A 13412-nucleotide genomic window follows, 5' to 3' on the forward strand; every position below is an offset into this window, starting at 1 on the left:
CTACTTGAGAAGGAAGCTCTTCCTCAGTCATATTGGAGTGCCTTCTGAGCCGAGGAGCTCGTTTTCTGGCACTGTCTCCAATAACGTTCTTCTTCGCATGAGGCTTTCTGAGTGTCTGGCTTCTGTCCATATGGTTTTCCAGGGCTAATTCCTCAGAAGTGGACAGCCCAATCCTTCTTTGTAGTCTTTTCTCAGTCTGGAAGCTCTTCTGAAATCTGTTGACATTGGGTGACCCTGCTGGCATTTGAAATACCAGTAACATAGCTGCCAGCTTCACAGCAACACACAGGCCTCCACAGTATGACACACTGACAGACAAGTGGTGCATCAACTCGTAGATCACCATGATTACAGGATTGTGTATATCAGTTTGCCTCTACGGACTTGAACTCTTGCAAGTCTTCCAGTGTCTTCTCCTGCTCAATCATTTTTTCCCTTAACTTTCCTCTTATTCTATATCACCTTGTCTTTTCACTCAAATTTACATTTCTCTACCCTCTAGCCCAGCGGTTCTCAACCTGTGGGTCGGGACCCCTTTGGGGGTCGAAAGACCCTTTCACAGGGGTCGCCTAAGACCATTGGAAAACACATATTTCCAATGGTCTTAGGAACTGAGACACCTCTCCTCTACCGGCCTCCAGGCGGGTCTGCCCACATTCAGATAGGCTCACATACTAGTACCCAGCATGAAGACTGTGACTCATGCTACACCAGGCTGCAAGAAAAAAATTTTCACTTATTTGTCATTAGAAAAAATATTTCACAATATATAATTGCATATTGTTTTTGTGGTTAATCACTATGCTTTCATTATGTTCAATTTGTAACAATGAAAATATGTCCTGCATATCAGATATTTACATGGTGATTCATTCCAATTACAGCGATGAAGTAGCAATTATGGTTGGCTGGGGGGTGGGTCACCACCACATGGGGAACTGTATGAAAGGGTCTCGGCATTAAGAAGGTTGAGAACCACTGATCTAACCCATGACTTTTCCTCCCCTCTCTCCCCACCCCTGGACTCCACCAAAGAGTGTTTCTCTTGAATTTTTACAATAGTGATTGCATACAATATTTGATCTTTTGTGACTGGATAGTATGCTATCCTCCAGATTCATCCATGTTCTGAGGCGAAGGCTTCCTGAGCTCATCATGATTGTTTAAGGAAGTGTGGTATTCCATTGTGTACGCATACCAACGTTCACTCACCAATTCTTCCATTCATGAGCATTTAGCTTGTTTCTTATCTTCTATCTTTTGACATTGTGAATAGTGCTGCCATGGACACGAAGGTACCTGTATCTTTCCGTGTCGTGGCTCATATTTCTCTGGGATCTATACCAAGTAGAGGCATGGTGGACCATACAGTATTTCTATTCTTAGCTCCTTGAGGAAGCACCATTCCACTGTCCACAGTGGTTGTATCAATGTATGGTCCCACCAACAGTGTAAGAGTGTTCCAATCTCCTCCAACCCTTGACAGCATTTTGTTATCTTAAAAAAATTGCTATTAATGCTTGTGTGACTTGATAACTCCTTGTTGTTTTGATTTGCATCTCTCGAATGGCTAATGATTGTGAGCGTATCTTCGAATGTTCGTTGGGCCCTTGAATGTCTTCTTTGGTGAAGCGGCTGTGCATGTCCTCTGCCTGTTTTTCAATTGGGTTGCCTCTTTCTGGTTGAGATGTTGGTTTCCTATACATTTTAGAGATTTCCCCCTTGTCCACTATGTCATTGGCAAGGCATTCCCCCCAATATAAGGGTTCTCTTTTTCACTCTTGTAGTGAAATATTTTGATGCATAAAATATATCTAATTTTCAAGTGTTACCAGTCATCCTGTTTGTCCTCTGTTGTTTGTATGCTTTTCTTTTAAAAAATAATTTTAATGGGGGCTCATACAACTCTTATCACCATCCACACATACATCAATTGTATAAAGTACATTTGTACATTCGTTCCCCTCATCATTCTCAGTTTGTGTGCTTTTCATGATGTCTAGTAGTGCATGAATGCCATAGATCAGACCCCTATGTTCACCCCTAGTTTTTCATTGCTTATCACCCTAGGATTTACATTTAGGTTTCAAACCCATCATCTTGAGTTTGCTTTTGTAGCTGGTGTGAAATATGGGTTCTGTTTCTTTCTTCGGCAAATGGCTCGTGGTGTCAGACTGCTGACCCAGCTCAACACATAACCCCTACGGCACCAGGAGAGGGAAATCAGAGGGCATGTTCCTGGCCCACTTGTCTGGTGAAGGGGTCCCTTCGAATGATCCTCCAAGGCGAGAAAGCAACAGCGCATGTGCATGAGGGGGCAGAGGGTGGGGTGGTTGAATCATTGACTTGGCCAGTAGAGGGCGCCAGAGGACTCAGCGGCGCATGCGCAGAGATTGGGGTGGCGGCACGAGAAGCATTCTGCGCATGCGCAGGCCTAAGAAGGCCTGAAGGGGGATCCTAGGAGGTTGGTGGACTTCGCCGCTGAACTATCTTCACCCCCATTTCGACCCGATTGATCAGAGTGACGAACCTTGTAAGGGCCTGCAGTCGACGTTGACAGCGACTCAGTGGGGCCCCTCACAGGGGGCCCAAAGTGTTAGCAGAGATGAGGAGCTAGAGGTTGGCCGCCATTCCGGGAGCCCCTGGGCGACAGGCCACCAGCGCGTGTGGGGCTGAGGGGTCACAAAGGCTTTAGGGGTCCCTGCTGTTTTTTTTTTTTTTGTTTTTTTTGCTTTAGGACCCAAGAAACAGATTTCAGTGCCTTTGTCTTCTGAGTTTACCCAAAGCTGTCAGCCCTGTTTCCCAAGGACCCAGCTCTCGGCCGTTGGGGAAAGCAGGGGTCCAGCTCCCAGAGGGCGGGGACGCCTGGAGACAACTGTGTCCACCTTCTGGGGCGGGGGCGGGGGAGTTGGGCTCCTGTTCCAGGGAAGGAGGTGAATGGAGATGAGCCAACTTCTCTGGGACTCCCAGGTTTGGGATCTCTGAAGTGTGGTTGTTGCGGAATGATGGGGTCAGGGTTCACAGGACAGGTGACACCAGCACTCTCAGCGTAGGACCAGGGTGGGAGGGTCTTTCTGGGTGCCAGAGGCTGCCCCTGGATGGAATCCGTCCCCTGAAACTTAGTTCTGTCAAGGCAGGATCAGATCTACCATGTGACCCGCAAAACTGCTTTAAGGAATATTACTGAGTGTGGACATGCTAGTCGACTGTTTCCCTCCTTTAGTGAACCCAGGGATCATCCCGTGTTCCCCACGGGGGATTTGAGAACCAGAGACACGCTTGTACTTGTTTTTATTTTGAAGCATGTTACTGGCGAGCTATCCAATTGCAGTGAAGATTTGCGTTCTTTAAGTACGCTGACACCTATTGGCTATGTTTCTCCATCGCCCTCAATGTTGGGAACCCAGGAATGAGTAAATTAAGATAGCTTCTTGCCGTACCTTTCCCGCCCCTACCCTAAAAGAAGAAAATCAAGACTCAGAGTCACTACGGAGACTTCACAGAGTTGATCTAGTTGACTTCGTGTTGATAACCTGGGACTCTCCATTCGATTTTCTATCTTTCGCATTTGTGACACAATTTTCTTCTGACTTTCCTATAATTCCTAATTCCCTGGCCTAATTCCTTGTCTTTCTCTCCCTCCCTCACTCCATCATCCTTTCCAGTTGAGTTGATGCCCATGAATAGCAAACCTTTGTGGCAGAGCAGAATAGTCCCCTAGGGTTTTCTAGGCTGTTATGCAAAGAGTTCTGGTGACGGCTGCCAACCTCAAAGTCATTGATTTGAAGCCACCAGCAGAGGTGCAGAAGAAAAGGTGAGGCTATCCTGCTCCTGCAAAGATTTACAGCCTCAGAAACGCTGGGTAGGGTTACTATAATTTGATAGTCAAACTCATGACCAATATCACAGCCATAAGTCAGTTCTGACTCAGAGTGATGCTCTAGGATAGGTTAGAACGGCCTCCCCAGGTTTCTGAAACTGTAACTCTTCATGGGTGTAGAAAGCCTCATCTTTCTCCTGCGGATCAGTTGGTAGTTTTGAACCGCTTACCATGCAGTTAGCAGCTCAATGCATGGCCATTAGGTTATCAGGGCTCCTCTTGAGTTGATGGCAGTGGGTTTTCAAAAATCTTTCTGTGCACAGATTATCAGGTCTTCGCACCTGCAGAGTTCCTGGGTGTTTGAACTACTTATTCCATTAACAGATGAGTGCCTAATCACTGTTCCATCAAGGCGCATATATAGGTATATATATATCACTAAAAAATCCACTGGCATCGAGTGGATTCTGGCTTATAGTAGGCCTGTGGGAAAGAGTAAAACTGGCCCTGTGCTACTTCCAAGACTCTTATTTCCAGGAGCAGAAAGCCTGCCCATTCTCCCTCAGAGCGACTGGTGGTTTCCAACTGCTGACCTTGCAGAAAGCGGCCAAATTCTAACCCATTACACTGGAAAAAGGAATAAAGAGAGTGGATTTCCCCCCACAAACTGCTTAAAGCCAGTGGGGCCAGCACCCCCCACCCCCACCCAAAACTAACCATGGGTTCAGTGAGCGCAATTGTACGGTTGAGATACATACATATTATAGTAGTGCCATCGAGAGCATGAGAGAGAAAAGAGATTGAAATAATGGAGTCAGACACATTTCATAGTAGCATGCTCACCTCAGCCCTGCTTGGCGGTCCATGTGGAGAGAGGGGGAGGGGAAGGAGGACAAGGGGAAAGAGAAGAGGAGTGAGGATTGGGGAGGAGAGGGAGCCGATGAGAGGCCAAGACAGAAGTCCTAGAGAGCTCTTTATGGCTAGCCCAGGCTTATATACCTTTGGGGGGCATGCAAGCCCCCTAATTACAGGTAAAGACATATGTCACAGAAAGGGGTTGCACTATAGGTAACACAGCAATGAGGGGGACAATCTAGGGATATACACGCAATAGGAAGAGGAGGGATTGGGGGTACACATGTGACAAGAAGAGCAGATCCTAGATTCAGGATGGCAGCCTAACTTTGGATGTCACTGAGCTGGCTTTACCTGTTCTTCGAATCTCCATAGAAACCATTATAACCTATAGGGACCAGACTAATGGTCACAAGCCTTTAGGGAGTAGTAGCCCATTGTCCTTAACATCAGGGAGCAGGCCCTACCTGTGGTGGGACCACACAGTAGTCTGGCACTGGCTGCCTTCAGGGAGGTAACTTGACAATCATTTACCATCAGCTGCAAGCAGTGTCCTAAGTCTAACATATTTGGAGAAGACGACTTGGGAGAAATCTTTCTGTTTCCCACACGTGTGTGTTGCTAGGTACCATCAAGTCAATACTAACTCATTGAGACCCTATGCACAACCCAATGAACTGTTTCTCAGCCATGCACCCTTCCCCAAAATTGTTGCTATATTTTGAGTCCATTGGCAGAACACAATCATCCTCTGACTGAGGGACACACCATTACTTTGCCAAGCACTGGGACCTCCCATGCCAAGGGGTACTCTAGGCTTGTAGAAAAAGGATAAGATTGACCCCATTTTGTTCACAGATATGGGTCTCTTGCAGTCGGTTGGCCACGTAGTGATTTTCCCAAATATCCTGGTATCAATGAATGCATGCATGCCGTGCTTCATCTGCTTGTTGAAACATGTCAGTCGGCATGCCACCAATTCCTGGAGCCTTGTTTTGACCAATGTCTTCAGTGATGCTTTCATTTCTTCCTTTCACAAGGTTGGTTCTTGGTCTTGAAGTGGAATGTTGACTAGTATTTGTGGTATAATAATTCGGTATATTCTTTCAATCATCTTTTGATGCTTCCTGCATCGCTTAATAAGTATCATTCAATGTAGGTCATTGATGTTCCCATTTTGCTTAGCTTTTTCTCCTTGTAGACTTGGAGGTTTTCCTTTTTGTTTTTCTCAAGAAGAATACATATAAGCAAAACAAAATTAAAAAAAAAGAAGAATACATATGGACTGGGATCTAGATTATTATTAGTTTGTTTCTCTTTTTATTTATCTTTGAAATGAGAGGGTACTAGTTTGCTAGTTCTTTCCCCAAAATTGCTTGGCATTGATCCCCTAACTCTTGGTGGAGAATGTCTTTTATAGAGCTTCAACTTGAATGCCCAATAACTAGATTTATATGATCTGTTCAGTGATATGAATTCCATGATGGAGAGAAGGAAGATCTGAAACCATAGTAGACATAAGTCTTCATCCGTTTGCAGTTATCCCCGTTTTCTTTTTCATTAAAGATGCTGCTCCAAAGCCTCTCTTTCTCTGCTTAACGTTTTCAGCCTTATTGCCCCTACACAGTTGTGGTTTGAATATTTGTGGTCTTCAACTTAAGGCTGTTGTGGTTGCTGTTAGGTGCCGTCAAGTTGGGTCTGACATAGAGCTACTGAGATAGCTAAGGTTTATTGTGCCAACCTGGCCAATGAACACATGTGGGATTAATTGAAGGGCGGAGAGATAAATGGCTCGCTGAGCCTCTCCTTTCTAGTTCTCGGATCTCTTGCTCTCTGATGGTTGGACCAGGATGCAGCTGCCTTAGTCGGTTCCCTGCTTCAGCTGGCAAGGCTCACTTCCTGCGAGACATCCCTGAGGAGAAGCCACATGGACCCACCCCGATGCAGCCCTGGGTGCTGGAGCAGCCGTGTGGAGACTCCTCCCAGCTCTGAGATGCTTACACGTTCACTGATTCGGCTTTCCTTCTGCAGTTAGCATCTTTGTGTGTGTTTTGTGAGATTGAGGAGGACTTTGTAGATCCATGTCAGACATATCGGCTAATGTTGGACTTGTGGGCTTGGGTTTATTACTAATGGTTTCCAAACGATGATTTTTTTCTTGTTACCATTCTTTATGCTTTTACTGGTTTGCCTTCTACTGTGAGGAAGACCCTTTCCTTCTTATTTACGGGCGCTGAATTCCTGGATTCTTAGTTTATCCTAGGTGTCTTCATCTCTTACTATTGATTTTGATGCTCTGTTGGGAGCCGATAGCCATTAAGACCCTGGCCTCAGACACTAGCAGAAACTTGGCCACTTTCTAACAGCAAGGCTTTGTTTCCTGCCCAACTTCGCCCCCACATTCCAAGCTACTGTAGCATGAGCAGTTCCGATAACTGACCTTGTTGCCATTAGTCAAAGTACTGAGCACCCATTGAACTGCAGATATACCATATTAGGAACATAGTGATAAGTTCACCCGTACATCACCACGATGTCTTTCAGTACTGTTGCGCACCCTTTGTACCTTATTGGGAACATGTGACTGATTGGTTGTTGTACACAATGTGCTTCATTGGAATATGTGCCTCCCACTTCCTTCTCTGTTGTGAATATATACCCAGAGTTTTGGCAAAATAAACGGGCTTGATCAGCACTTGTCTTGCTCCATGTCTCTCTTTCTTTTTCCCATCCAGGTTCGTTGCCCCTCCGGGTCACTGCGTGAGGGTCTCGCTGGACGAGACCCTAACAATGCTCTGTCTCAGAAATGGCTAGTGGGGGTTCCTAAATCTGATTCGGTGTCCTGTATCATCCTTTTATGTTTTTACCTACAGTTACATATGCGTGTAAGTAAAAAACTGTATTGCAGCACAGAAACTTTTTTATGAAAAGAAACCGTAACAGTGGGAAACTGAGAGGCCGGGGACAGGGGCAAGAACAGGGAGAGTGGAGCAAGACACAATGCTGGACAACTGCAACTTCTTCTGCATTTATATTGATCCGGTTGTGAGGACTTGGGTCTGCTTGACACTGAGTCGTACTCTATACGGAAGGCTGCAGTCCTTGATCTTCATCAGCAAAGTGCTTCAAGTCCTCCTCACTGTCAGCAAGCAAGCCTGTGACAGCTGCATATTGTAGGTTGTGAATGAGCTTTCCCCTGATTCTGATGCTATGCTTTCCTTCATCTCATCCAGTTTCTCTGATTATTTGTTCAGCGTCTTGTTGTTAGGTGCCGTCAAGTCAGTTGGACCCATAACAACGGCAGAACTAAACACTGTGTGGTCCTGTGTATGTTTCATCGTTGCCACACTGCACCCTGCTTGGCTCGTCTCCGCCCTGCTACCCTTCTGTAAGGGGATATCCCATTACCTACAGATGGGCTTTGGGTCCCCAATTTGGACTCCCCCTCATTTACAATGATATGATTTTTTTGTTCTTTGATGCCTGCTACCTGATCCCTTCGACACCACTTGGTCACACAGGCTGGTGTGCTTCTTCCATGTGGGCTTTGTTGTTTGATCAATTTCTGACCGAAGTCATTGGTAGGATTCTTCAATTTCTTCATCACTAGCTTTTGTGGTGGGTGCACCAATTTGAGGACTAGTTGTATTGATTAGCATTCCTTGAAGGCGGGTAGATGTAGTCCAATCACCGAAAGCATTGCATTTCAAGGTTGATTTTAAAACGTCCTTTTGACCATGAATGCAATGATTGTCTGTGATGCGCAGCAGACTAAATAATATGATGTTCTAATTCAAAGTGGCCAATACCAGTCCCTTTCAATTTACTGATGCCTAGGTTATCAATCTTCATGTGATCCATTTCATTTGTGACGACATCCAGCTTTCCTAGAGCCACACTTCCCACGTTCCAAGTTCAGATCATTAGCAGATTTTTGCAGCTGTTCTCCTAATTTTGAGTGGTGCTCCATCAGCAAACGTAGCTCACTAAGGCTCCACTCCCCGAGGCTGCACTCCATGCACGTCACCGTCGGCTCCCCTCTGAGGAAGCAGCTCCTCCCTCAGTGACATTTCCGGTGCCTTCTGACCGGAAGGGGACCATCCACCTGCACTATCTCTGACAATGTTCTGCTTCCACTCATCAGGCCTTCAGTATTTGTGCAGGTACCAGTCCCCACAATCGAACGGGTCCAAGGGGTGGTGCATCATTAAAGGGTAAAATTAGAGACATCAGACAAGGTAAGGCATGCAATTGCTCACCTCCTGGAGGGCCATGATCTCAGCAGCCAGATATGCGCAGAGAATGTGAATATATTTCCAATCACGGCTTATATACACTTCAGGGACACACAAGCCCCCCTAATTACAGGTAACCAGATACGTAACAGGAAGGGGCTGTGCAGTAGGCATATGTGTGACAGGAAGGTGATGAGCTAGGTGTGTGTCCCTAATAAGAAGGAGAGGCACTCGGGGCAGACATGTGACAAGATGGACGGACCCAAGGTTCAAGATGGCAGCCTAACTTTGGTCCTCCTTGAGTTGGCTTGACCTTGTCTCTGGACCCTCCTTCAGGGGAATAATCCACTATCCTTATCAGCAGGGAGTGGGACCCGCCTAGGGCGGGACAGACTCTAGATAGTCTGATTGCTCTAGGTGATTGATAATTCTTAGGGAGATAACCTTTAAGCAGCTGACCTCCAAGTATATAGAGATTGATTGTGTATTAGCAACCATCATCTTAGGTTTGGCATATCATATGGGGGGGGGGAAGCCTGGGGAATTATCTGTATCCCACAGGTATCTGATAATGTTTCAAAGCTCTGCATAGGGTTCTCTGTGGCTACTTCCACCAAAGTGACAGCCGATTCCGTCATTATCTCTTCTTAGTCTAGAAGCTCCACTGAAACCTGTTGACTCAGTGTCCCTGCTGGCCTTTGAGATACCAGCAACACAGCTTCTAGCATCCCAATCACACCCAATTCTTTTTTTTTTTGGTAGACAACTTTATGCACACACAGAGCAGAGAATATAGAAACTAGTCATAACTTTTTCTCTTCCCCACTCAGTACCATCGAGTTGATGCCTACCCATAGTGACATTGGGCTTCAAAATATTTGTGGGGAAATGCTATTCTTTTTTCTTGATTTGTTTTTTTGTTTTCCCATCATCTTTTCATTCAATTTTTCCACAATTTTTTTAAGCTCCTGCTCTCTGATTTCCTTTAAGCCGGTTATTTAATTGCATTTTAAGATGTAATGGACGAGCCAGTCAGGGTGCAGTGTAGCAACGATGAAACATACAACTTTCCTCTAGTTCATAAATGCTTCCTTCCCCCAACCCCCACTACCATGATCCCAATTCTACCTTACAAATCCGGCTAGACCAGAGAATGTACACTGGTACAGATAGGAACTGGAAACACAGGGAATCCAGGACAGATGAGCCCTTCAGGACCAGTGGTGAGGGTGGCAATACCAGGAAGGTGGAGGGAGGGTGGGGTGGAAAGGGGGAACCGATTACAGGGATCTACATATAACCTCCTCCCTGGGGGATGGACAACAGAAAAGTGGGTGAAGGGAGACGTTGGACAGTGTAAGATATGACTAAATAATAATTTATTATCAAGGGTTCATGAAGGGGGGGAGTGGAGAGGGAGGGGGGAGAATGAGGAGCTGATGCCAGGGACCCAAGTGGAGAGCAAATGTTTTCAGAATGAGGAGGGCAATGAATGTATAAATGTGCTTAACGCAATGGATGTATGTATGGAATGTGATCGGAGTTGTATGAGCCCCCGATAAAATGATTTAAAATTTTAATTTAATTTTTTAAAACCCATTAATCACTGAATGGAAAGCATTTCTTTTTAATTTTAATGAATTATTATTATTCTTTTAATGACAAGCAGTTTCCTGTGCTATCTGATGAACTCTTTGGAAACAGCAGATCTCACCCAGGTGACCCGGATGCACCAGTGCCACTTTGAATCCCACCCTGAAAGAAGACTCCAGGTCTAGTCCGTGCCCATCTCCCACACCAGATTCCTTTGTTCTCTTATCATCTTTTTTCCCCAGCTCATTCCTTGACAATCCTCTGGGAGAGCATTTGGACGTCCCACCAAGGAGTGGCGTGGTGGGAGCACAGAACCTTGAGGAGCGTGGCCCAGATATGAGGTAGAACATCATCCTCGGGCTGGACATAGAAGAGTGGGAGGAGCTAGTCAATGAACAGGTGAAACATCACCCAATAACAGTGTCACCGATGGGGAGCTACTGCAAAGGAAAGCAGGGTCAGGTGGAAAGAGTGATGGGGAGATAACTGGACATGTTAGCTGATAATGAAGGGAGGGAAGCTGTTGCTCACGAGGCAAGACTTGAGCAGAGACCTGCATGTCAGGGTGCTGAGCAACCATGTTTTTCTGCACTTGAATTTCACCGGGGGTAGGGACACAGATGGAAAGTTTTCTTTAAGGAGGTGTTAGGAATTGTTTTGGAACTCAGTCCTTCCTTGGTTTGAATATCTAAACTGTACAGGTTTTTGTGTTTTTTTTTTGTTTTATCTTTTAGGTCTATCAAGAAAAGCAACCCCACCCTTAAAGAATCTTCATTTTCTCAAGACTATGTGCCTGGTATCCACACAGAGTCTGAGTTGTCCGTGTCTACACTGGCAAAAATCATAGCTACTCGGGAAAGCTCTCATCTTGTCACAGGAAAAAAGAGTAGTGAATTGCATAATCCAGAGTCCTGGTCTACAGTGGGCCTTCATTCAGAGTCCCTGGTTGAAAAGGCCCAGGCTTGGGAGACCCAAGCTTGTGCAGCTCAGGCCAGGAACAGAAAAGTCAAGCAAGGGTTTCTGTCACAGATAGTACTTGTCTTAAGCCGGAAACACAAAAGATCATCTGTGAAGGAACAGGTGACGAAGAATGAGGAATTCATCCGTCCACTGTGGCAGAACAAAGTTGAGTACCTCCTGGCCCAGGTGGGCTACTCCACGGGATCAATTAACATCTGGATTCTTCCCCACCTGTGGCTTTTCTTCGGAGGTATTAACGCCTGGGACCAGGACTTGTGAGTCCACTAGAGAATATCGGGTAGAGATTCTATTCAGGCTTTAAACGCTAAGCCCTCTGAGATTTGCCAAGACTGGAAACTTGGTGGTGTTCTGGGTAAGACGACAGCCAAGTGCCCGAACATCCAGGAATGTGAGAGGGTGGAGGTGGAGGGTGTCCTAACACTTAACAGTTCTGAAGTGGTGGTTCTGGAGTCCTGATTGAGTCAGGGTTGAGTGAGTGAGTCTGTGTGTAGGTGGTGGATGTGTGTTTTAGGAATTGGGGCCCAAGTGACTGGATAACCTGGGCCTGGGAAGACAGTGAATGCCTGTGACCCTGAAAGAGATCATTGGGGGAACATGTCTTCCAGATCCTTGAGAAGTCCAGGCTCTGAAAGGACCTGTGATTCTCAGAACACCTTCTTGAATTCCCTGCCCAGGCATCTTTTTCATCTTCTACATTCCCATGCTCTTCCTGATTGGAGTCCCTCTCCTCTGCATGGAGATGGCGTTGGGTCAGAAGACTCAAAAGGGCAGCCTGGATGTATGGAAGCTCACCAGTCCCTGGATGACTGGTCTGGGTTACACAAGCTTCCTGGTAAGGAGCCCTGAGCTGCCCAGGCCCACCCTGGGCCCCAACTCCCATCTCAGCCCTTCTGGAATTGGCCCGATGCCTTCATTTCTGGGCACCAAGTATCTCCCTTCTTTTTTCTTGTGCCCACGATTCCTCCAGGTGTGCATCATCCAAAGCATCCTGAAGAGTGTCGCCAACTGCTGGTGTCTCCTCTATCTGAGCCAGTCCTTCCAGTTCCCTCTTCCGTGGGAAAAGTGCCCCTTAGTGAAGAACTCCAGTGACTTTGGTGAGGAGGAAGAGGAAGCAGGCAGAGCAGTGGGAATCTGAGCAGAGATAGGGAATTGGGAGAAGGTGGAGGGCAGGTGGAGGGCTACGGAGGAAGAGAGAGCGAGAAAGGAAATAGAAATTTAAAGGCGGAAAGAGGAGAGAGACGGTTGTGGAGGGAGTCACAAAGAGGGGGAGGGTCACGCTGTTGAGCAAGCTGTTCAAAGCCAGGTTCCCCCAGATGCTGAGTGCGCCCGGACAACACCCTTCATGTACTTCTGGTACCGCCAGACCTTGAAGATCTCAGACACCATTGAGGATGACGGGACCCTCATCTCCAGCGTGAGCCTGTCCCTCTTTGTGACCTGGTGCTTTATTGGCGCCATCATGATGCATGGGATTAAGATTCTGGGGAAGGTGAGCCTGAGTCTTGCTTTCCTTGAACCTCCTCCTGTGCTCTGCCCCCCGACTTGACTCTCTGACTTGTGGATTTCCTGAATCCTCACGGACACTGGCCTTGGCCTCCCACGAGCTTCTGACCTCTGCTCAAAGTAGTCTTCTGGTTTCTTCTTTTTAAAAAAATAATTTTACTGGGGGCTTGTACAACTCTTATCACCATCCATCCATCCATCCATCTACCCATTGTGTCCAGCACATTTATACATTTATTGCCATCATCATTCTCAAAACATTTGCTTTCTGCTTGAGCCCTTGGTATCAGCTCTTCATTTTTCCCCCTCCCTCCCATCCTCCCTCCCCAGTCTTTTCTACCAACTTCTATCTCCTCCGAAGTTTTGCTGGACATTCCCCACCCCCACCCCCATGCCCCGCCTTTCGAATCGACGGTCACGAACTT

At 46.5% G+C, this 13412-nt stretch overlaps 1 protein-coding gene across 1 annotated transcript in view; it reads left to right on the forward strand.

The window, feature by feature from the left end:
• Positions 1–13412, forward strand: part of SLC6A16 (solute carrier family 6 member 16) — a 32234-nt gene that overhangs the window by 9899 nt on the left and 8923 nt on the right. The window contains exons 2-3 of the mRNA XM_075537901.1: positions 12452–12578; positions 12798–12973. Coding sequence (XP_075394016.1) covers positions 12452–12578; positions 12798–12973 — 303 coding nt within the window. The remainder of the gene's footprint in view (positions 1–12451; positions 12579–12797; positions 12974–13412) is intronic.

The sequence above is a fragment of the Tenrec ecaudatus genome, chromosome 18 (assembly GCF_050624435.1).
Source record: "Tenrec ecaudatus isolate mTenEca1 chromosome 18, mTenEca1.hap1, whole genome shotgun sequence".
In the NCBI taxonomy this organism is placed as follows: Eukaryota; Metazoa; Chordata; class Mammalia; order Afrosoricida; family Tenrecidae; genus Tenrec; species Tenrec ecaudatus.